This window comes from Sminthopsis crassicaudata, chromosome 3 (genome assembly GCF_048593235.1).
Source record: "Sminthopsis crassicaudata isolate SCR6 chromosome 3, ASM4859323v1, whole genome shotgun sequence".
NCBI classification, from domain to species: domain Eukaryota; kingdom Metazoa; phylum Chordata; class Mammalia; order Dasyuromorphia; family Dasyuridae; genus Sminthopsis; species Sminthopsis crassicaudata.
The window spans coordinates 520,166,861-520,189,326 of NC_133619.1; the positions used below are offsets into that span (position 1 = coordinate 520,166,861).

General features: G+C 37.5%; 1 protein-coding gene across 3 annotated transcripts in view; it reads left to right on the forward strand.

Moving 5' to 3' along the window:
- CADM1 (cell adhesion molecule 1) overlaps positions 1 to 22,466 on the forward strand; it is a 343,997-nt gene that overhangs the window by 317,123 nt on the left and 4,408 nt on the right. The window contains exons 9-10 of one of the 3 annotated variants that reach the window (XM_074304197.1): positions 5,753 to 5,785; positions 13,589 to 13,642. The exons of 1 other annotated variant lie outside the window; for it this stretch is intronic. In XM_074304197.1, coding sequence (XP_074160298.1) covers positions 5,753 to 5,785; positions 13,589 to 13,642 — 87 coding nt within the window. The remainder of the gene's footprint in view (positions 1 to 5,752; positions 5,786 to 13,588; positions 13,643 to 22,466) is intronic. One more of the 3 variants, XM_074304198.1, reaches the window with a different exon arrangement.

Below are 22,466 nucleotides of genomic sequence, written 5' to 3' on the forward strand. Positions count from 1 at the left end.
CAGCATGTATTAGACATTACTAATGAAGGAAATAAGATTGGAATTGTCCTTCAGGGAGGTCAATGGTGTACATAATGGGGAAGTTCATACAAGATGTTTTTGGCTCATTTGACAGTTGGAGGAAAGAAATTAGGTCAGTCAGTCAATGACTACTAAGTACTTACTATGTGCCAAACATTGTACTAAGCTCTAGATCCATCAGTAAGATTGATTGTGTGAAATTACCATAGTAGATATACATTATTGGTTCTCTCTTCATGCAACTAGGTATAAGATATCTATTTCTCAAGGTTTCCCTTAGTCTAATTCCTTTCAGTAGACTGTACATGTTAGTAAAAGTTTGAAAGAAGGTTATATTTGCCTTTACTCATTAAATAAATGTTTATTGAATATTCATATGCATATCATTAGGCTAGATGTTAAAGGAGATCAAAGTATAAGTCATCAAACATAAATAACAAGGGACTTAACCAATAATTTCAATCCATGGTGAATTAATGGAGGAAGAGGGAGGTGGTAGAAAAAAAAGGGAACCGTAAGCATCAAATTTGAACTCATCACAGCTTAATTTTGTACTTGAAGTATGAGAAATTAAGTGTGAGATTGGAAAAGATTTTTCTCTATGCTTTTTTCCTTAATTTCCATGACTTTATATTTAATATAAAAACAACCAACAGCCAGTAGGGCTTTGATACCTTTTTTCTTTATAAAGAACTGCTTTTAATAAGTTATTTGCAACATTGACAGCCCAGGATTAGGTAATAATCCTTAGAGATTTCTCCATCCTCAATTTGCAAAAAGTTAAAATTATTGGTAGAAATGGAAAGTAATATGTGGGTAACATTGTGATTGACAGGTGATTATACAATCACGGACTCCCAGAATAAGGCTTTGCCATTTTCATCACTAAATAATTATCAACCCAAACCTCAGAAAACTATAAAACATACATGTTAAAAGTGCTCCCTTCACTTTACCATCCTTTCTTCCTTTCATACTCCCTTCCCTTCTTCCCCAACATGTGTTTACTTTGACTTAGCCATTGGTTTTTCTTGTTAAATGAAACTATGGATTGCTATTATTTTGTGAAACACCTGGTTTGCAAATGAAAAGATCTCTGTGGTGCAGCAGCAGTACAAATCTAAAGACTTTTTTAAAATAAAACTGAAAATTACTTGACAATGAATCAACCCCATTCCTGCAGTTCTTCGGAAAAAAATTTTTCCCACTCAAAGAAGCTATGGATTTAAAAGCAGGGAGAACTTTGTTACTACTCTACAATTTAGCTACCATTATAGGTTAAGATATTTTCCTGTCCACATCTTCATCCCCCCCAAAATTTTAATTAAACTATGACAATAGATGAAAGGAAAATTAGCAGCAAACCAGTGGGAAGTAATTCTCACTTTTTGAGCATTACTTTTTTACTTTCAGTGGTTTTCAAGTGAATGAAGAAAGAAGAATTTTTTCCTAAATAATGAGCATTCATTAAGTAAAGCATCAGTATGAACATAGCATTGTGGGGGGAAGCCACACCTTCCTCCCCTTAGAATGTTAGATCTGAAGTGCCTTGATGATTGTGCAGAGGAAAAGAGAAAGTTATTTAGTCACTGATCAAAAAAGTCTATTGGTTCTTTATTGACTCTAGTTAAGAAAATAAACTAGAGAACAAATATATTGAGAAAATGTCTGAACTACTTAATTTTGTTGAATTTTAAGCTTATGACAGTCCAAATTAATCCTTTGTTCACAATTACAGGCTACTTCAGTGCTTTTGGCTTCCATATCCTTTCCAGTAGGGTTCTCTTTTTCCTTAAGCATATGCACACGTGCTTGGCACGTGCATGCCCATGCGTGCGCACACACATGCGAGCACACACCCTCCAAAAAAATTTTACAATTAATCTAGGTATTGTAAAATAGGAGTTCTGCAGATCAGTTGGGAAGAAAAACGCATTTAAGTTTGTGAATTTAATTTTGTTCTAGGATTTTCATTTTCATTTATGGCACCCGTTGTGTTTGAGACCATGGACTAATTTATGGATTAGTTTTAAACCCCCAGTCTGTCACACTCAATGAACAATTCTAAGTTGGAGAGAATCCATATGAAAGGATTAGAATGTGCCACAGTGGAGCTTACACATGACTGTTTCAACTAAATATTGCCCAGCTGCCGCTGATGCAGGATTTTTTTTTTTTTTTTTTGCAATACTTGGTTAAATGCCTAGTGTCTTTAGATTCACACATTATCAATGCTTTTTCATTTTGCAGATAACATCTTATATTGCAACATGACATGTATTTGATACTAAATTTACTTTAGATTAATCCTTTACAACTAGTCTACTAAAAAGAGAAGCCAATATTAAATGAAATCTGCATTTCCAAATGGCAATGCTCTTCCTTGGATACTATTTGGTTATACTCATAAAATAGCTAGGGAGTCACTATTAAAGTACCCTGCACACACAGGGTTTACAATAACATGGGATTGGGGGGGGGGTTGCCACATTAAAAAAATGTACAATAAATTTGGCTTCTCTTTGTAATTAAAATTAAGAGGGACTACAAATCTACTCTGAATTCAGTTCTCCTTATGATCTATTTCTCCTGTTGAAATAGCTCATTACAGACTGGAGTAGTGGTGGGGTGGAACAGGAATAGCATCAAAATGAGATTTGGAAGCAGTGATCCCATGGTGGACGATTCTTTTTCAAGTTTATGCAATAATTTACGTCAGAAGCTTCAAGATTTAAATTTTGTCCATATTCTTAGGATTTGCTCAGATGAGATAGTGAGCCGGCAAACTGTGAGCAGGCGTGCCGATTACCACACCATGCAGGGTCCATCTATTGCTGTGCCTCTTCCCACTGTGAGTGAGGCACCCAAGCAAATTTTAATGCTCAATACGACTCTCACTATTGGGAAATGTAGGTACCTGCATGTGAAGCTATCATAAGGCTTTGAAGCAGATTCAGCTGTGTCATTTGATGCTTCCAAAATACAAAATAGATACTTAAGGCTTCATTTTAAAAATCCCACCTATTTCCTTGAAATGCTTCCAGTCCAGAGAAACTTAACCCACTAACTTCCTAAATTTTTGAATAATAAAGGCTAGAAACATCAGAAATCCCTACTCATACCTCCTCCAGTCTTGTTTAAAATTTTTTAGCTAGTCTGTGTTTCCCAATGCAGTCATCCAACTCAATGCAGTCATCCAACTCAATGCAGTCATCCAACTCATTGCTGATCATGGTATTGCCATTCCAGCTGCAGTGACTGTGGTGTGTGACTTTGATATATGTTTGCTTTTAACTGCTTGAAACATCCCTGGTCCCGCCAGCATTTATTTTCCCTCGCTGTGCTCTCCCCGTTTTGGAAGCGGTTTGATGGGCTTCTGGCCCCAGGATGGGGAAGTGAGCTGCACTGTGAAGTTTCCTTCCTAATTTATTTTCTAGCTCCCACATAGGACCTGGCTTCCAGCTTCATTGGGTTTAATTTCTTCATAAAACTGACATAATGTGTTGCTGGAAGACAGTAAATTGGGGTCATTGTTTGATTCCAAGTTGTTATTTTTGAGGACTTTAACCCTCTTGTCTCCCCATTCCCCCCAACCTTCTTTTATTTTATACTATGTGCTTGGTTAAAATGAATATTTCAAAATACTGCTACAAAAACAAATAACCCAAAGTGTTAGCCCCTGTTCACTTAGGGGAGGTTTTCATATGCCTCTATAGCCAAGCATCTCACATGAGAGTAGGTACTAGTCTAGTATGTTCATGATCCCCAAATTTAAAGCAGCAGATATCCACAGTTTACATAGATGTTGCCACCAAGGAGGGCAATACCCTGTGGAATGGGAATCCAGGTGTGGAATATGTTAAACTACAACTTTTTGTATTGTTTTGACTCTGATATTTTATGCATACAGATTTGAATCTGTAAGTAAGTATAGTGATTTTTTTTCCCTGTGATATATTTTGTTTGTTTTTTGTTGGTTTGTTTTCTTTTTTTGGTTGGTTTTTAAATTTTTATTTGATTTGATTTGTTTTGGTTTGGTTTTGGTCTTCATCTATTCTCCAGAAACTCAGCTATAGGCCACATTAACCTGGAATGATTTTTTGGGTTAACTCGTGTTTATTCTGACTACTTGAAAGGGCTCCAGCTTCAAATGTTCTAAGGTGCTGAGGACAGCATGCCAACTGAAGGGAAACACCTATGTGAACTCATGTTTTGTAATTTTTAAACCAAAGTGCCAGGCTCTTTTGCAAAAACCATATGTTCAATGCTTTGGTGCATTTAAACATTGCCTTAACAATAAGCCTTCATAGTCTTTAGCCCCAGGAGAACAATGTCCATTTAAATCATGGTATTCTCTATGAGGAAGGCAAGCTGCTTTACCATAGTTATCCCTTGAAAGCTGTGGTAGCAGCCTGTGACTACAGGTGACCAACACATGTCGTAATTTTACCATTCCTTTCCAGCCCAAGAATTTTAGATGGAAGGAATCTTAATGAAGATGTGTAGAAATAGAAGGATAATAGCTGTCAGACGCAACGAAGTAGGCCAGGGAAAGTTAAAATGTCATGAGTTTTATCAAAAATTTATCCTCCCTTCTCTCTAGCCAAAAAATAAAATAAAATAAAATAAAAAAGAATAAGACACTCCTTTACTTGCTTGAGCCCCTTAAGGAATTGCCTGTGGAGATGAGCCAGTGTAGCAGGCCTGGTTTAAAGAGCTTGTCAAAAGGCTCAGGAAAACTTCAACACTATTGGAAATATATGAAAAAGAAACAGAATGTGTTTCTTTCCATGCTCTGGGTCTCAAATATTGGGGGGGGAAAAGTCATCTCCTCTCCTAGCTTTAAGGAGCCCTGACTCTTGGCAGTCCCAACAATGACTGTGGCCTGTGGATTGCAGTATGAACGGATGGTTGAATGCTTAGACTTTAGGAATTTAGTGTGAGCTGAAGTGGCACACAGCAGATTGTGTGGGCTTGTTTGCTTCTGCGATGGGCATCTGCCATTGGACTGGAACGTTTTAAGAGCCACAAAGGGAAGAGTGGCCTAACCACGGTTTCCATGTGTGTCTAGAGAAACCAATCTGTGAAAATCTTTAATCTGTTCCTCCCTACGGCCTCCTAGTTGCTTGAATTCACCTGCTAAACGTTGCTGAAATAATGCACTGGATGGAAAAACTTGAACCATATGTTCCCCTGCAGGTGTCTGGGCAGAAAGCGGTTGAAAAATCTTGGGAGTGACTGTTTCAGTGACTCCTAATTGGCGATCAAGAAGCTAGAGTGACCAGGGAGAGCTGGGTTAAAACAAAGGCAATGTTTGAATGTATGAATTCATTGTTTAACCAGCCTTCAGATTGAGCTTTTCTGTCACAGTCCTGAGAGCCTTGGTGCGTTACGAGCCATCCACCAGTCCCTGAGTTTGCACTGGTGGTGTTCCTCATCACTTTGCATGTTCCCCTGACTTTTGACCAGCAGTATTCGCCCTGGCAAGATTCCCTAGATAAAGAATTTACCGTTTCCCTCACTGGCTCGCAGCTTTGAGCCCAAAGCATGTCTTAAAACAGTGCAACTCCCTTCAAATGCTTTTTTGCTTTTCATTTATTATTGCTTGTCACGCAATGTTCTTTGAAAGCTTGCTCATATATTATCTGTTCCATTTTTTCCATTTTCCCTTTTTTTGCATGCCGTTCCTCCTGTTTCTTCCCTTCCTCCAATCCTCTGTTCCCGTGTGTAGACACAACGGCGACGACAGAACCAGCAGTTCACGGTTGGTATCACATTACTGTTTATCTACTTTCTCAGCAGTGCTGAGAGGCAAGGCAAGCCTGGGAAAAAGAGAAATGGAGTCTTCAAGGGAAATCGTGTTTCAAGGAGACTGATCTCATAAATAGACCATAATTTTTAAGGCTTGAAAGAATGTCTAGTCTTGTCATTTCTGTTGTGAATTCAGTAGCCAATTGTTGCTCTCTGGGGCTAGCAGCAATTTCTACTGGATAGAAATGGTCTTAGTTTAACTAGCATCCATTGCTTTTCTGGGATGCTTCCTTTTGGCATCATTGAAGATCATTGTAATCATGTGAAATTTTTAAAATGAAAACTTCCTTGAATTCCTAGCATCTGCATTAAAATTTCAACATTCTTTTTAACTTTTTAACTAGGATGTTATCCTGAATATATTTTTGAAGACAAGTCATATTTCAGTCATGTAGTAGTCAACAGTAGTTGAACAGGGGATTTTTTGGTAATTCTAATAAATTAACCCAGGAGGGAAATATTTTTAATCACTCTCCTTTAAAACACCAACAAATTATACAACTATTTGTCTTTTTTCCTTCTTACATTTTTAATATATGTCCTAGATTTGACATAAACTTGAGAGACAGTGGGAAGTAAAATACATACAATTCTGGAGGGGACATCCCAGAAATCTGGTCCTGCTTCTCCCAGTTCCACTATTGACTTACTTCTTGTCATAAAACAATTCAGGGCCTGTTTTTCCATCAACCAAAGTCATGATTGTATTATATGACCACTATACTCATAGAAAGACTTGGTTGAAAATAATCCAAATTTTCATCTTAAAATTCCCTGGGAACTCTTTATAGCATAGGACCTAGTCTGGTCCTGTTAACATGTTGTACAAAATGTTAAAAACCTTCTGTTATTCAGATGGGCAAGAAACATTGTCTTATATTCCTAGGCTCTTCCAAGGGCAGCAAATTAAATTGACAGAAGTGTTTTGCTGTTTGGAACTGTATTTCCTTGAAACAACCCAGTTGTTTTAGATATTATCAATGAAAAGCACTAATCAAAAGATCCATCATAGTCTGTACTTCAGAATTCCACTTATCCCTATGTCTTTGGCAGACCATCCATATATTGGTGATTTCTGATAATGGTATGCTGAGGCACAGAAACAGACTTTGACACTTCTCCCTTTTCTCCTGTCATAAATACAAAGGAGAAAGTACATTAATTTAAACTAAAGGGTGAAGTAAATTCAAAATCATGCTAAATCAATTAAGTGTTAAACTTCAGATTTCTGAGGTAATGCCCCATTGTGCTTACTGCTACTCTGGCATTGCACTCCATTAAGCTTAGTTATTTGTAGGTTTAATCATTAATTGAGCACTTCCTGGCTTTTATCGATTATTCTTGAGCCTGTAAAGTTATTTTAATGTAGTTCAGGAGATTTGTTCTCAAGTTTTTAAAGAATGCTATATAGCCTGCCAGTGAATTATAAAGTCAAAATTTAAACAAAAGGTCCCCAAATTCCTTGAGCTTATTTTTAATTGACCTTTTACATATAAATGTTTGTATATTCCCCAGTTTATGCTCCAAAAGGGCTTTTTTTTACAGATATCTTCAGATTTTGAGTAAGGAAAGAGTGATCCTTACAGCTCTGGCAAACATGAGCCCTCAGAGTTAAATTCTGAGTCATCCAGTCCAGGGAACTGCCATGGAGCTGTGTCTGTGCCCATCATGTAGTTTAGGGAGTCCCAGATAAGAAAATGTGGATGGATCCATGTGATTCCACCAGCACTTGAGAGAATAATTCAAAATTTGTCTTTAGCAAAGATGCTATGGAAAGGACAATGAGGTTGGAATGAGAGGCTCAGGTCTGGCTCTGATAATACTCTCTGTTTCTTTGGACAAGGTATTTGAAATCTTTAGGTCTCTATTTCCTCATTTGTTATGAGTTATAAAGTTCTTTCCAGATCTAAATCCTATGAATGGATGCCATAACCTTTTCAGTTATAAATCTATAAGCCCACTTTCCTGATGAATGAGTCAATAATATTCATTCAACTATTACTGATTGGGCTTTAGTTTTCTCGTCTATAAAATAGAAACTATATTATGAAATCTTTAAGGGCTCTCCCTTCCCTTCAACTATGATACTCTATAAAATTTTTACATCAACCACATTCAAAGTTTTTCAAGACAACAGTGATAAAAACATATTTTTTTTTAACAATGCAAATAGCCAAAGAAAATAAATTTCTTTTTGAAACAGTTTTGGAGTATAAATTAAAATCTTACAATAAATTTGCAATAGGAAAATTTGTTAATGAATTTCAGGGCCACAGTTTCAAAAAGATACTCAAAAAGAGTATCTCATTTGAATTTCATAAGCTAGATGGCAATGCAAGAAAAGCATTTCAGTAGTAAAACAGGCATTTAAAAAAAAAAAAAATAGAACGTGGCTCAGAGATCATCTTATCTGTCCCTAGTCTAAAAAGAAATCCCATCTATAGCATATGACAAGGGATCATCTGGTCAGAAAAGAAAATACAAATTTACCTGAGTAATAACTATAATCTTAATTAGTCTGGCCATAAAAGAGGAAGTAAAGGCTAAGCTGTCATATGACTCCTGGGGCAGCACATTGCCAACCTGTTCTTACTACCCAAGACCTTCATGGTGTCCCAGATAAGATGCCTTAACTCAAAACCTGAACAACAGGTCCTTTTGACCCAGAGAATGGGTTATTTTTCAGTTGTGTTCAATTTTTGGGGACCCCTTTGGAGTTTTCTTGGTAAAGGTATTGGAATGGTTTGTCATTTTCTTCTCCAGCTCATTTTATAGATGAGGAAACTGAGGTAAGCAGAGTTAAGTGATTACATGGCTAATGAGGTCTGAGGCCAGATTTGAACTCCTGAGGATGAGTACAGGTCCTGCACTCTTATCTACTGCATCACCTAGCTGCCCTGCACGGGAGTTTCCTAAACAATTAAATATCTCAAAGTAATGATTTCACTTTATGACAGAACTAGACCTTTTGTAGAGGTTGCAAGTTATCAGGATCCTGCTTTGGGTGAGGGTTATGGATGGTGGGGATGAGAGTAGAATGGAGCTAGAATGAGATGTGTGTGATCTTAGCAAGAAGAGGGGGTCAAGTTCTAAAGTATTTGAAATGATTTATGCAGATCCAAATTTCCTCAAGTGAACGGTTTGAATTCATCTGACTTCTTGAGTATCATAGCCCCTCCCCTTAGATTACTTTAAAAGAAGCTTTTCATTAACCAGATGGGTAGAAAAACCACTAACCAATTAGGTTTTTATAGCAACTTAAATGACAAGACACATTAGGTGAGTCTGTTATGACCATCTTACTGGTCTTAAAAATTAACCCTATTTTGGATTTATCTTTATGTTTCTATTTTCCTTTGTCAAAAGGAAGAATAATTCCCTCTGAAGACTCATTAAAATGTTTTGTTCAAGCTTGTGTTGCTAGAGTGTGTATGAAGTATACCAGATGTTTATGTATGTTAGCCATTTGTTTTTATCAGTATCTGATTGGAGTAAGCATGTATATGGAAGGTTAGAAATGCATGGGCATGATTCAAAGCCAAATGGATCTCTTCCAAAATAGATAAATTAATGTAGAGTTTAAAGAAACAAACAAACAAAAAAAAAAAAAAAAAAAAAAAAAAAGTGTGTGTAAGAATGGGAATGTAAGGCCAGTATGACGTGTGCTAATATTCTGTGTAGGAGGTACTTGAACAATTATGATTTCGGAGCTCCTGTTTAAGGCCTGGATGGGAAGAGTCCCTTATGTGTGCATGTCCCAACAATCCTAGAGAGCCCTCCCTGCCAGGCCCCTTATCTCATTGGTATGGAATTGATGGCAGGAATGCATGAGTGAGTTCAAAGCATGGATGTTGTCTTTTTTTCTTTTTGGTGTGTGGGTGTGTGTGGTGGGTTTTTATGATTTCAATTTGGGAATTTTCTTGTAAGGGTTTTGGGGTTTTTTCCTTCTTTTCTTCCTCTGCTCTGTCTGTTCCTGTTCCTTTCCCTCATACCCCATTCCAATTCCCCAGTTCCCACCACCCCCATCCTTAAAGCTCTGATAACAGCATGCCTGCCCCATGGCTAGGAATAGTGCTTGTGTTTCTGCTGCACTGTGGTCAGCCAGCTGGTTTCCTCACTGTTTGGGTTTGTCCATGATTTACTTTTTATTCCCTTTCCCCCTTTAAGTCCACCTGCCCTTTTGCTTTCCACCTCGTGGCTGAATTCCTGTGAATTTTGATATCCCCAATCACAATTTTCATTAGGTTAAGTACCAGGGCCTACAGTGGAAGAGCAGTACCACTCCATTCAAACTCAGAACTCTTACCTAAATTTGGAGAATCATTTTTCATTTTTAAAATACCTATTTTTGGCCTTTGCCAGGCTCATATACCTAGCCTAGACAACTTTCCCATTTAAAATCAGGCTTTCTTTTTTTCTGATTTATTTCATAAATAGGGCAGGCAATAAGGGCTATGATGGAATACACAAAGCACTTGGCAATTTTCTTATCTGCTTCCATTCATTCATGGGCCAACTCTTAAATCAGTTTAAAGGAAAATAACCAGCAGTGCGCATTATTACAAACGCTATATCCACCCTATGTGTGTGTACTTCTCTGCACATCCCCGTATGAGTACAGAACAATGGCATTCAAAGGCTGTCATTCAGTGAAGGGACTCTGCAGACATTGTCCGCTCTACAGGAACAAGGCGGAAGAGGTTTCTGAATGGCTGCAGAACCTTCAGATTGTGTCTCAGCCTTGATATGCAGTCTGGAAACAATGTTTTACTATTTAACTGTGGGAACAGAATTTCTGCTAATGGGAAGAGGGGGGAAAGAAAAACTCTACAAAAGCTGACAAAGCAGGAAGAACAGGATGACTGAGCTTTTAGATTAAAACTACTAGGGGTGTCTGAACTCTTATGGCTGTTGAAAAGAATAATGGTTTCCATAATATGGCCAAATGATCAGATGCTTAGATGAGAGAGTTGCTTTTAATCATCAAAGTAACAGTGGAACCAGTAGGCTGTTTTTATTTTCTGATATTAATTACTGAGATATTTTGAAAAGGACAGCCTGAAAAGACTTCTATCAGCTCTTGAGTCTCATGTGACCTTGAATTTAACTAAAACTCTTACCTTGGGAGAAAAAACAAACAAAAAAGAGGCCACATAATTTTCTGGTTTAAAATTGACTACTATCCTAAATTTTTAATCCTAATTCCAACCTTATATTGGAAAGAAATGAAGTATTCTAATGCCACAGGTGCTTTGTGAGAAAGTTTTCAACATGCTATGGCAAACCAGAAAATCATTCATAATTATCTCTTGTTCTGTCTCCCCTAATCCCTTACCAAATTAAAAAAACCAACAACATAGCATTAGATTGTAGACTATGTGCTATGATTGTTGAGAAATTCTTCTTGGACAAAAAAGTGAACTTCGAGAAGTTTGATGAAGTTTAACAATTTCTTTGAATATATTTTGATTGGGAATTAAAATTAAGATCTTTTACACTTGCTATGAAAATTTAATAATAAAAATCAAGAAGTAATTTCCCACATATTTTAAATGATTGGCAATATAATTTAATCCTGTGCAGTAAATTTTGTAAACTTACTGCAGGTAAAAACTAAATTGTTGATGTTAAGTTTCCTTTTGAAGATTCTCTGCTTCATGAACTGTACCTGTATTATATTTTTCTTTGAGAAAATGAATTATGAATATTTTAACTAGAAATACCTTTCCAAACACAACTTTAGTTGAAGCAAAATTGTATTTGTCCACATTGCAGAAGTTTCTATAAGCCCACTGCTCTAAGAAATCCCTCCTAATTCAGTTTACAGAGAGGGTAATGGTATGGGCAGGACATAATAGATTTGTGGAAAAACAATAATAATGCAAAAGACACATTTATTGCTACTAATCTAAATGGTTTCCCACTTCAAGATTCCAAATGAGTTGGTGTGTTTTAAACTTTATGCTATTGAAAATGACAGTATCTTCTTTAATGAGGTGTATATTAACTGTCTGCTGCTTTCTAATGGGGAAGCTTTGCATATCAATGATATTTTATAAACATCTTTGTCTTTATTTAAGGGGGAAAAACTGTTACAGAAAATTAGTTTTCTAACCCCCTCCCCAAGGAAACCAACCTTGAGCAATAAAAATGCCTCTGCAAAACATCATTGTTTAATATGGTTCAGTGGATGCCAAGCATGTGTGTAGAATTCTTTGATATTCATTGGGCCACGTAGAAGTGAGGGATTAGCCTTCTGAGAACCGCAAATACATAATTAACTACAGAGAAGTACTTTATGTTGCCCATTTATAACAATTATTCAAATAATTGTAATCATCAGTCTTTATACAATGGATAAAGCCAATTAGAAATTGGAATACTTTCAGCCAATCCAAACACTGGAAAAATGGAAATTCTTCCTACTTAGATGCTTCTATAATTTATTACTGCACTTACTCCTTCCCCTTAAATTGCCTAATTCTATAGTTTGGGAGCACCTGTGGACTTGGAAATCATCCATTTCTCATTGGCCCACTGCCTTTAGGAGTTCTCTCCCAAGGGCAATGGTGGAAATTGTTCTTCCTCAGGATTTTAAATATTGGGAAATCCCAAACCGTCAAGAGAAGCTCTCATTTCCTAATTAGATAACTTCCCTCACTACCTTTCATGATCCTGAAAAGCCCAGTGGGGATGAGGGTCAGGGTGGGGATGTGCATGGGGGTGGGGATTGACTCTTTATTTGCTTCATTTGATTAAATCTGTGTTCCTCTGGAAAAGTAGCAAAATCCTCTCTGTAGCCCCAGAGTGCATTTGTTTGGTCTATATTCTACTGCCAAAGCAGAATTTTGTTTTTTGTTTTGCTTATGTACTCAAATGCACTGTGCATTTTTTCCTAATTAAATAGGCTTCCTCAGTCTTAGAACATTTGCATTGTTCTGTGACTTTTCTTACTGTATCAGCTTGCAAATAAAGCATCAGAAAATGGAAGCGGTTTCCTAGCCTAACCTCCTGCTTTCTCCTCTGTTGACCTCTCTAGAGAAAAGCTGAGCTAGGTAAGAAATAACACTCATGGGCAAAGCTTGGAGTGCTGCAGATACCAGCATTTCAAGGCCCCAGCTGGTTCTCTCCTGGCCTAACTGCTTTTTCAGCTTTGAGGGTGTTTGTTTTTCATTGAGTTTCATTGATTTATGAAATACTTTTTAAAAAAATTTTACATGTCAGATTTTCTGATGAAGGAATAACCTGCAATCTGCAGTTAACAGATGCTATGCCAATTTGAAATATGTGATCCAAGATAATCATAAATTGATAAAATGCTGTATTTGTCAGTATTGGCAAAGTATTTCAATTTGTAGCAAAACTTGAAATAAAATTTCTTACATACAGCAGTGTGGAGAATCTAAATAGAATTGTAATAAAGAGATGTAGCAGAGCATTGACAGCTAACAATCAGGTTTTATATTTTTGCATGCTGTTTCGAATGAGTGATTTTGAACATTCCCCTTCATGTTTCATGTGCTTTGAGTAGTGGAGACTGAGGAATCTTTCTGCCTCTCATTGTCTATCAGTAATAAAATAAATTATTAGAGAACTGTACTTATGGCTTAATATATTTGAGCTATCGAAAAAAAAAAAAAAAGATGGCAAGTGATTTGGCTGGTATTTTTCAAAAAAATTCATCCTCAGTTCTTAAGTGTTTTGTTTATGTCCCTCGAGGAATGGAAAAAAAAACGAGTTTGTTTTTACTTGTAAGGCCTTACTCAGTTGCCCAATTCCGCAGAAGAACTGGACAGTGAGGACCTCTCAGGTAAGGGCTAGTCATTAGGTAAGGTTCTGCAGTGTCCAACCTGTGGGAATGTTGTTCACTTCTGCTTAGTGGCCATTTTGAGTTGCAATCAGCAGTTTTCCTGATGCAAGCAAACCTGTCTTATAGAAATAAGCTTGTTTTCTGTTGATGATTGTTCTTCCTCCCCACACTTATCCACCTCCCTTGCTGCTGGAATTGGTATTTATATCTGAATGTATTTCATCCTGGGAAGATGTTCTGCACACAGTTGAAGACAATTTATCTTTCCAGTTGTACCACAACTATGCTAAGTTCAATGGCTTGAAATAATTTTTGCATCCTAATTACATGATGGTTCAGAAGAAATTTTGTTGCATTTGTAAAGCAGTTAAGGATGTTGGATTGTGGGACAAGATCTATTTCTTTAAAAGAAAAAAAAAAAAGCACCTCTTTAAATCCTTACTGCCTACTTCTTTGGGATGGGCTGGTAAAGTCATGATCTGATTGTATTAGGAATAAGGGTGGGAGGGGGAAAGAAGGGGCCAATTGTTTTGTCACAGCCATGATGTAAACTAATTATCCACCTCAGACCTTTTTCACAGCAGACTGAGCACTTGCAAAAGTAGGTTTCATGCTTGATTCCAGGATTTAGGTGTTACTAATCCAGAATAAGAAGCATATCCTACAAAGAGGGGAGGGAGGAGATTTAAAGTGATCAGAGCTAAACAATTATATGAGTTCCCAAGCTATTGTGACAACTTCCAACCAGCGATTAGTTTCTTAAACATTTTAGCTAACCTCTTTATAAATAATGATACCTTCCACATTCTTCCCCAGGAAGTCTTTTCCATTATTGCCAGTGGGGAAAGTGTGAGAATTCACTTGCTCATTGGAAGAAAAGAACTGAGACTTCTCAACCCAGAAGCAGAGAGGCAGAGAGGCCGGTCCTCTCTAGTTCAGCCAGTACTTGACCTCAGGAGCCTTTCTTTCAATATTTCCAGCAGTGGATCATTTGTCCAGTTGCTCAAGTCTCCCTTCTCTCTCTAATCATTATGCTTTTGGAGAACTCTAGTTATTTCAGAATATACTCTAAACTGCCTTTCCCTAATTCCCACCCATTGTTCCTGGGTATGGCCTCTGAGGATAATCAGAGTAAATCTTTTTTCAAAGTGGTAACCTTGCAGATTCTTGAAGATGGCTACCATCTCCCACTTTTTTAAGAGGTAGGTATTTGAGGTACACTCTTTAATTGTAAGACTATTCCAGTCAGTTTCATCATTGCTCATCTCCACTAATTTACAGAAATGAACATTCATTATCTCTATTCCCCTTCCAGTCATTGATTTATTCCAAATCTTTAAATAAATAAGTGACCCAGGGTGGTGGAGTGTCAAGGTTTAGAAGGAACTGGATTTCATTTTGTCTCACTTTATTATGCTTTATTTAGTGAAGCTATAAAAAGTTTAGCCATTGACTTTTTTTTTTTACCTAATGTATATAGGTGAGCCTTTCTTTTTTTATAGCTTAATCCATTCATTAATGTGAGAAGTAAGCAGTTTATGAATAACTGTCTCTAGTTGTTTGAAGGTGGTCTCTGTGCTTAGTTCAGAATACTGATCCCAATGAAAATGAGCACCTCATAATGAAAGGGGCAAGAGCCTAGGTAGTTCTGGTGGGTAGAATCCAAACTTGTTCCTTCCCAGTTTGTTTGCTTGCTCTGTCACCTAACAAGAATCAGTCAGACAGGCAGATGTAATTTTTCTTCTTTTTAGGAAAAAGGTGACTAATTTGCCCCCACCATCCACCCACCAGGATTACTGTTCTGTGTAGTTCAGGTCTGTTGTCACATGCATCTATGCTGTGGCCCTATCAATCACCCACCAGTCAGAAACAATCAACCAATAACTGTTTGTGTTCATAATAATTCAGTTAAATTAATACATTAAGTTGTTTCCCTCCCCCCCCCCAACTTCTTCCAGATGCATCTCAGTCACATATTGCTCCACAGCGTACATCATGTAAAACACTGATGAACAATCAGGCAAAGACTAGGCTGCCTTTACATCTGGTTTGATGAACTAATCAAAAACTGATTAGCACCTTTGTTCAAAGGGGATGCTGATTAATCAATTATTATTGATTGTGAGCCTTAGCTTCACTCTTCAGCTAAGAGACGTCTGGAAAAAAAAAAAAAAAAAACAACCAATAAAAATTGAGCAGCTGTCATAGTGTTTAAATTTATTAAAACAAAATACATTATTTTTTATGAAGCTGTCTTGAAATGGGTCACTGAAGGGGAGCATATTGATTGAAGAAGGATGAACTCCTCGAATTCCTGTAGCTTAGAGACCGAATTCAATTATAATACAAGACAAACAGGTTAACACCCGTCTTAAACAGTCCATCAATAAATTAGAGTAGGTGTTGCACACTTAATGCTAAACTGTGGTAATGAATAATATTACCATCCATTCGCTGCTGCATCTTGGTGGCAATTTCATCCTTTCTTTATTGGGGATAAATATTATATACTATATTTCCTTTGAAATAATGACAGCTTGATCTCTAGTCCCCATTTTTTCCTCCCCCCAAAAACATACACCAGTGCTGTTTCAGTTAATGACATTTTCATAAGCAGCATATGGTACTCCATCCTCTTGCAGCAAAGCAAGTTGCCCAGCTGATCCTCCTCTTTAATCTGCATTAAAAAAAAAAAAAAAAAATTCATGCCTGTATGTTAAGAGATTTAATTATTGGTAGACCTGGGGAGCTTATCCAGTTTTTCTTTGAACCCTTTCATTTACTTTTTTGGGTGTTAACTTTATTGATGATGGATCCACACGAGTTTTTGAATTGTTTTATCAATTACATCTGCTGTTTGCTAGTGACAGCTGGTGGTTATTGCCACCCGTGAGGAATAGGATAGCTTTAAGCATATTTATTCCTCTATTTTATTTTAAAACCTTAAAAAAAAAATTTTTTTTAATCTTTCCTACACCACAGTCTTTCCCTTCAGCAATGGAAGGACCTTTGGGAAACATTTAGTGTTGTGCAGTGATAAATATAAAATGTCCCCAAATGAATGGCCGTCTAGCACATATAGAGAGATCCATCAGCCTTCTCTTTTAAAGAACAAGTACTGAGAAGAAACTTCAGATCTATCACATTTCCCCAAAACATGCTTTAAAATCTTGGATGACATGCCATAATATGAATTGGAGAAGTCTGGCAGGTTGTTTTTTTTTTAATATTAGAAAGGTAGGGGTAAAGACCTAATCTGTGGATGGCTTTGGCAGATCATCCCCTGATATTAAGAGCCTGAATAAATCCTAGTATTACCTTCACAACACAAAGCAAACATTATCTCAAAACTGTCAAATTAGCCTAGGCTAATTGACCCAAGGAAAATGTAAAGGACTTTGAGTTGGTTTGCAAATTATGATATTGGTTATATTGACAATCAACTGCTAGAAAGTCTCTATAGGTCTGATTTTTGTTACTTTTTTTGGGCAACAATTTCTTTTTTCCCTTCTCTGAAATGCAATTGGACTTTTCTGCAAGGTGCTCCTCCTATGTTAGTAGACCAAATCATAAGATTCTCTTGCTTTCCTTTCATTATCAGAGATAGCATAAAATGTGACCCCAAGTTTGTCAGGTAGGCCATCTAGTTCTTTTTTCTTTAAGTTCCACAGAGAGGCTAGGTAAGTAGGAAGACCTGAACTGCACCTTGTTTTTTGTTTTTTTTTTAAATCATGGAATTAGCCATATTTTTGAAAAATATAAAAAGTTTGATTTAAAATTATCTCCCACTTTAAGAAGTATTGTTCCTTAGAAGTTCCTTTTCAAATCTGCAAGACTTCAATTTCTAGGTGCCTGGCTAGGAAAGATAATCACCCCCTATCACCCACTGCTGCTTCCTTTGGCAGGAATGTGGGAAGGAAACAAGGGATTGATTTCTTTTCATTGGCAGGTTCATTGTCCTAAACTCTAGAAGTCATTTACCTCCGAGGTGGTTGTAAAACATCATGGGAAATACTAAAATGTTCAGGTCGGGAAAAATTAAAACATTGCTTGCTTTATTTGAATAAATAAGAGGCACTGAGGTTTGAGCAGTGTTTCTGTGCCCTTGCCAATCACCTTATGGCTTGCTTAGGGCATGCACTTCATGGTTTTGATGGTGATTTGGCATAATCCAACATACTGCTGTGATTCCTCCATGGCCAAGAATGAATCTAATAATAAGAACTTTTCCTTCAAACTAAAAGACAGGTGGGCAGACAAAGTGTGAACTCCAGGTCTACAGGTTGGACACTACTCTGGAGTGACTTCACCATATTCATTAACCCATCTTCCCAGGAACCTCCCAAATCCCTAAGGTCCACGTGAGCATCTTTCTGTAAAAGAGAGATTCTAGTGGGATATGCCTATGTAGAGACAATCTACTTAACTATATGCTCTTTATAGATGTGCTCTCATTTAAAGGAAAACTTTAGTGTTGTTCTCATTTCCTTACTGCTGCTTTTGATTATAAAGCTTCAACCCACTGTTACGTCCTTATTATTTGATATGTAGAGATGATCACTACACTAATGTGTCTTTTGGTCTGCCTGGTGATGCAGAATACTATAGAGGATTTGCATCTTGTTAGTATCCACTGGAAATAATTTTTGCTGTTGGTTAAATTAATTAACTCAAGTAATTTGAGAGAGGAGAACTGACAATTATAAAAAAAAAAAAAAAAGGGAAACAACCTTAATATTCAGTTATAAAATGTGGCACCTTTAACCAGACACTTCCCATAAACCTGGCCACCTCAAAGAACAATCTCTAATAGAATCCAAGAGTGAGGTATGTGTAGCTCCTTAGTATTGTCAGTTCTCCAAGTGTTTATCAAGTGCTCTTCCTGAAGATGGGCATTCAATTAAATATGAGGAACGGCCGTACTGTCAAGTTTTTTATTTGCATTGCTTTATATTAATGAAGAAGTCAAAGATAAAAATATTTTTTTTTTCTAGCGTCTATACTGTTTTATACAATAATAGATCATTTTGCTTAGTGGGATCATAATTCTGCATCTCCAGGTTGAACCTTCTTCAGGAAATATTCTTGGGTTGTATCAGATAATTTCTCCTCCCCTCCACCCAAAAATCTTTATTAATTTGGATGCTATTGTAGACCACAGTATATACATATGTGTGTATTATATGTATACATATGTATGTAATTTTTAATGGGAGCCAGTTGAGCTCAGTATGGTATGATAACCAACTACAGTTTTCCTTGAGGTTGCTTAAAATAGTTTCTTTGAAATGTTAGTGTGGTTATAGTTAAATTGATTAAGATAGATGTAGTTAAAGTGTAGTACTAGATGCCTGTAATGCAATTCAGGAATCTTGTGGTTTTCTTTCCTTCCTTGCATTCATTCCTCCTTTCCCATCCTTCTAAGAAGAAAGGTTATGCTGTATAGAGGCTAGTGTGCTCCAATATATATTAACATCTTAATGGGAAAGCTGTGCATGTCCTGTATACATTTACTACTCTCTGACAAGAGGGAATTAAATGTCAGAAGGATTTGTAGCATCTATAATTGAATTGGTGCTGAGAAAAGCAAATCTTAAAGAAGAATAACATATTAGGATTAGCAAATAATGTGGCATTTTGTCAGCTCATGCCATTCAGTGTGTTTCCCCTTCAGTAATAAAGTTGTGCTTTTCAAAATACACACTTATTTGTGTTACAGTAGATGGGAAACACAATCGGTGCTGAAAATGATTAGCTCCATTTTTCAACAGTGCCAGTGTTTGTTTTTTAAGGTCATCTTTTTTCCCCTCCAGTGGGGGGTGGAACACTGGAATTTTCTCTTCTCCTCCCCACCACCCCAGCAAAATGATAGTGAATGACATCATAGTCATTAAGCTTCCACCTGGTTAGACTAATCCCTGTAGCCCCAAGGGGCTTGAGTCAGCATTTCCATTAGAAGCCCTTATTTTAAGAGTTTATAATTGAACTGGCTTGTCCAGAAGGCTCTCAGCCCAGGAAAGGAAACTTTATAAGCTAAATTGGATAGTGGAAATGTTGCAAAAATTCAACATTTCTGACCTTTTCCTTGTTCAGCTGTAAATGTACAACACTGTAGTGGGCTGGGCATCTGTCCAGTAATTAGAAGCAGCAGGACTAAATATTATTAGAATCTCTCCATCCGTTAAGTGTTTGCTTTGAAAATTAGATAACTTGTAACTTACAAAAATGCAAATATGTTTCTGTAAGGAAAGTGTATAACTCTCTACAAATTGGTTAGTTGTGCTTTAAATTATCCACTGGAGACGTTTTTGATAATGTCAAGGTAAGTCAACTAAGGCAGTGTTTCTTCCTCGTATCCTAAGTATTATCTGACCATACTAGCAAGCACAGCAGCCCCTTTCCTTTTCAGAGTAATTTTATGGGTTAGAGTCATGGTGTGATTTTGACAAAATGATCTGACAAAAAAATTCTCCAAGCTCTCTCTGCAGCTCCAGACTTTGATGGGAAGAGTTGGAGACCTTTGTACCAAAGAATTTTTCTGGCCAGGATCCTCCCTGTTAAGTGGCTAGTTGATGGTATTCACAGGCCAATTACTTAGTTGTGTAGATGCTGCATTTTGTGTGAGAAAATGGTGACATTTCCTATGCAAGCACAGGCCACCATCCCACGAGGAAATCCAAACTTAAACATTTGTGCGCATCTACTCAAGTTACCTCACCCAAGTTAGACTGTAGCTACAGATTATGGCTATCTCCCAGGATGAAGGCAGCTAAATTGCCAGAATGGCCTATCAGGAGATTTTGGCAAGTAAATTGGAGATAAAAAGGAGATGAGAGGAGAGACACCCTACCACCACTTCCACCTCCACCTCCACCACCACCTCCACCAACCACCACCACCTCCACCTCCACCTCCACTACCGCCATCTGCCCCAGTTAGTGAATAAAAAAAATAACTTCTGGTAGCCTTTGCAGTGGAGGCAAGAATCCTCCTACCTGACTGCCTACAGGGAAAGGGGTCAAACCGGGTTACTTGACCCCAGGTAAGCTAATGGGCCACTTGGGCCATTCTTTCTTCTCCCTCAAGAGCTCCTTTGACTTCTAGTGATTCTCTGACTTAGGCAGATGTGACCAAATTAGCATTCCCTTGGCAGGTGTAGACTTTCACCTGCAGCCAAGTTCTCAGCTTTTTGTCTTAAACTAACTCCAGAATACCAAACTCCTGATGCCTCTTTTTTTCCAGACACTTTCACTGCTCTCTGAGCCCTATGAGGAACTCCAAGATGTGAGTGATTAGGCAGGAAGATGCCTAAGCCCTTTGATAATATTTGTCAGAAAGGTTCACCAAGCCCTCGGCTCCCTATTCAGTCTGTGAATGTGGTGGGGCCTTTTTCTAACCTTGAGATTACCTGTGCAGTGATTTGGATCAGACTTTGCGAAGCCCGATTGTACTACATCATAAAATTACTACATTAGTAGAATCTTTTTGCTAGGGCCAGACTGCAAGCAGAAAACTCCCTCTGCCTTGTTAGATAAAGGAGTGACTATCAAATAAGTATAAATTATTTCCAGACAATGAATTCACATGCTAATTAATGGAACAATTCTGATCTTGAGGAAGTTGAACCTCACTCATCTAACCTGGAAAAATGAACTTAATTTACCCATTCAGTTGAAATTCAAAATAATCTTCCTACTGATCTACCCAGTTCCTATATCCATTTTAAAGTAGTGGCGGACAAAGCATTCAGCTCATTTGTTTCTCTTGCACCTTTCAGACAGGGAGCCAGACATTTGGAGATGAAAATTTGGAGTTAATGGGTCCTCCCTAAGAAGGGCCAGTCCTCCAGAAGACTTGGGGGTGGCAACAAAGGCCAAAACTTTTTCAAACCTCTTACCCAAAAATAACTTCTCAAGCAATCTTCCTGAGTTGTTGAACAAGAACTGTGAAGGACCTGTCAGGCTGCTGTTCATAAAAGCATTTCCTTTGAGAGTCCATATTTCCTTTAGTCCCTGGTCCCCATCCTGGCCAGTCCAAGCCCAAGCCAACTTTTTCGGTATTGTTTTCCATCACGAGTGAGTTCTAGACAGTTCTTAGCCAGTCCCCTCTGGTAGGTAACAGTTCTCCTTGATGTTGCCTGAGCCAGTCGATAACAAACAGTTATGACCTGTATACGAGCCATTGGTGACAGAAGCACTAGATAGCTGGTGAATTGGGCAGAGTCCTATTATCATCTGCCACTATAAACCTGAGAAGTGGCGGTGGAAGTGAGGGAGGCGGCAGTGAGGAACTCAGAACCTACAATATTCCCTGTAAATTAAACATTGGTAACTTTCTCTGGCTGTCCGCAGTAAATGAAGGCAAGGGAAGATGTCTTGGAGATTAACTGGTGGTAGTAAACTTCCTGGTCAAAGAAGGTATCAAAAGACAGCAGAAGAGATTACCCTTCTAAATAAGTGGCTATAAAATATGTATGCCCTTAAAAAAAATAAACTAGAACTGAGTTTTCTTAATTAGGGAAGTAGGGCGAGTAAGTACAGGGTTGGCTTGGCTTCTTTTGGCCTTCACTTAATTACATAGGATCACCCTCCACTCTCTTCAAGATCTGGCTGCTTTGTCTCTATCCATCTTTAAGATATCAAGTTAAAAGATAATTTTCAGGATGTCTGGAACTCATGGCAATTGGATAGGAGTTAATTCTTATCATTATACAATCCCTTCTGTGATCGTTCCTTTGGGGAAAATAACACTTATTCAATTTCATATGATTTTTTTGTTCCCTTTTGGTCAGTTCTAATTTTACTCAACTTAAGTATCTTTTCTT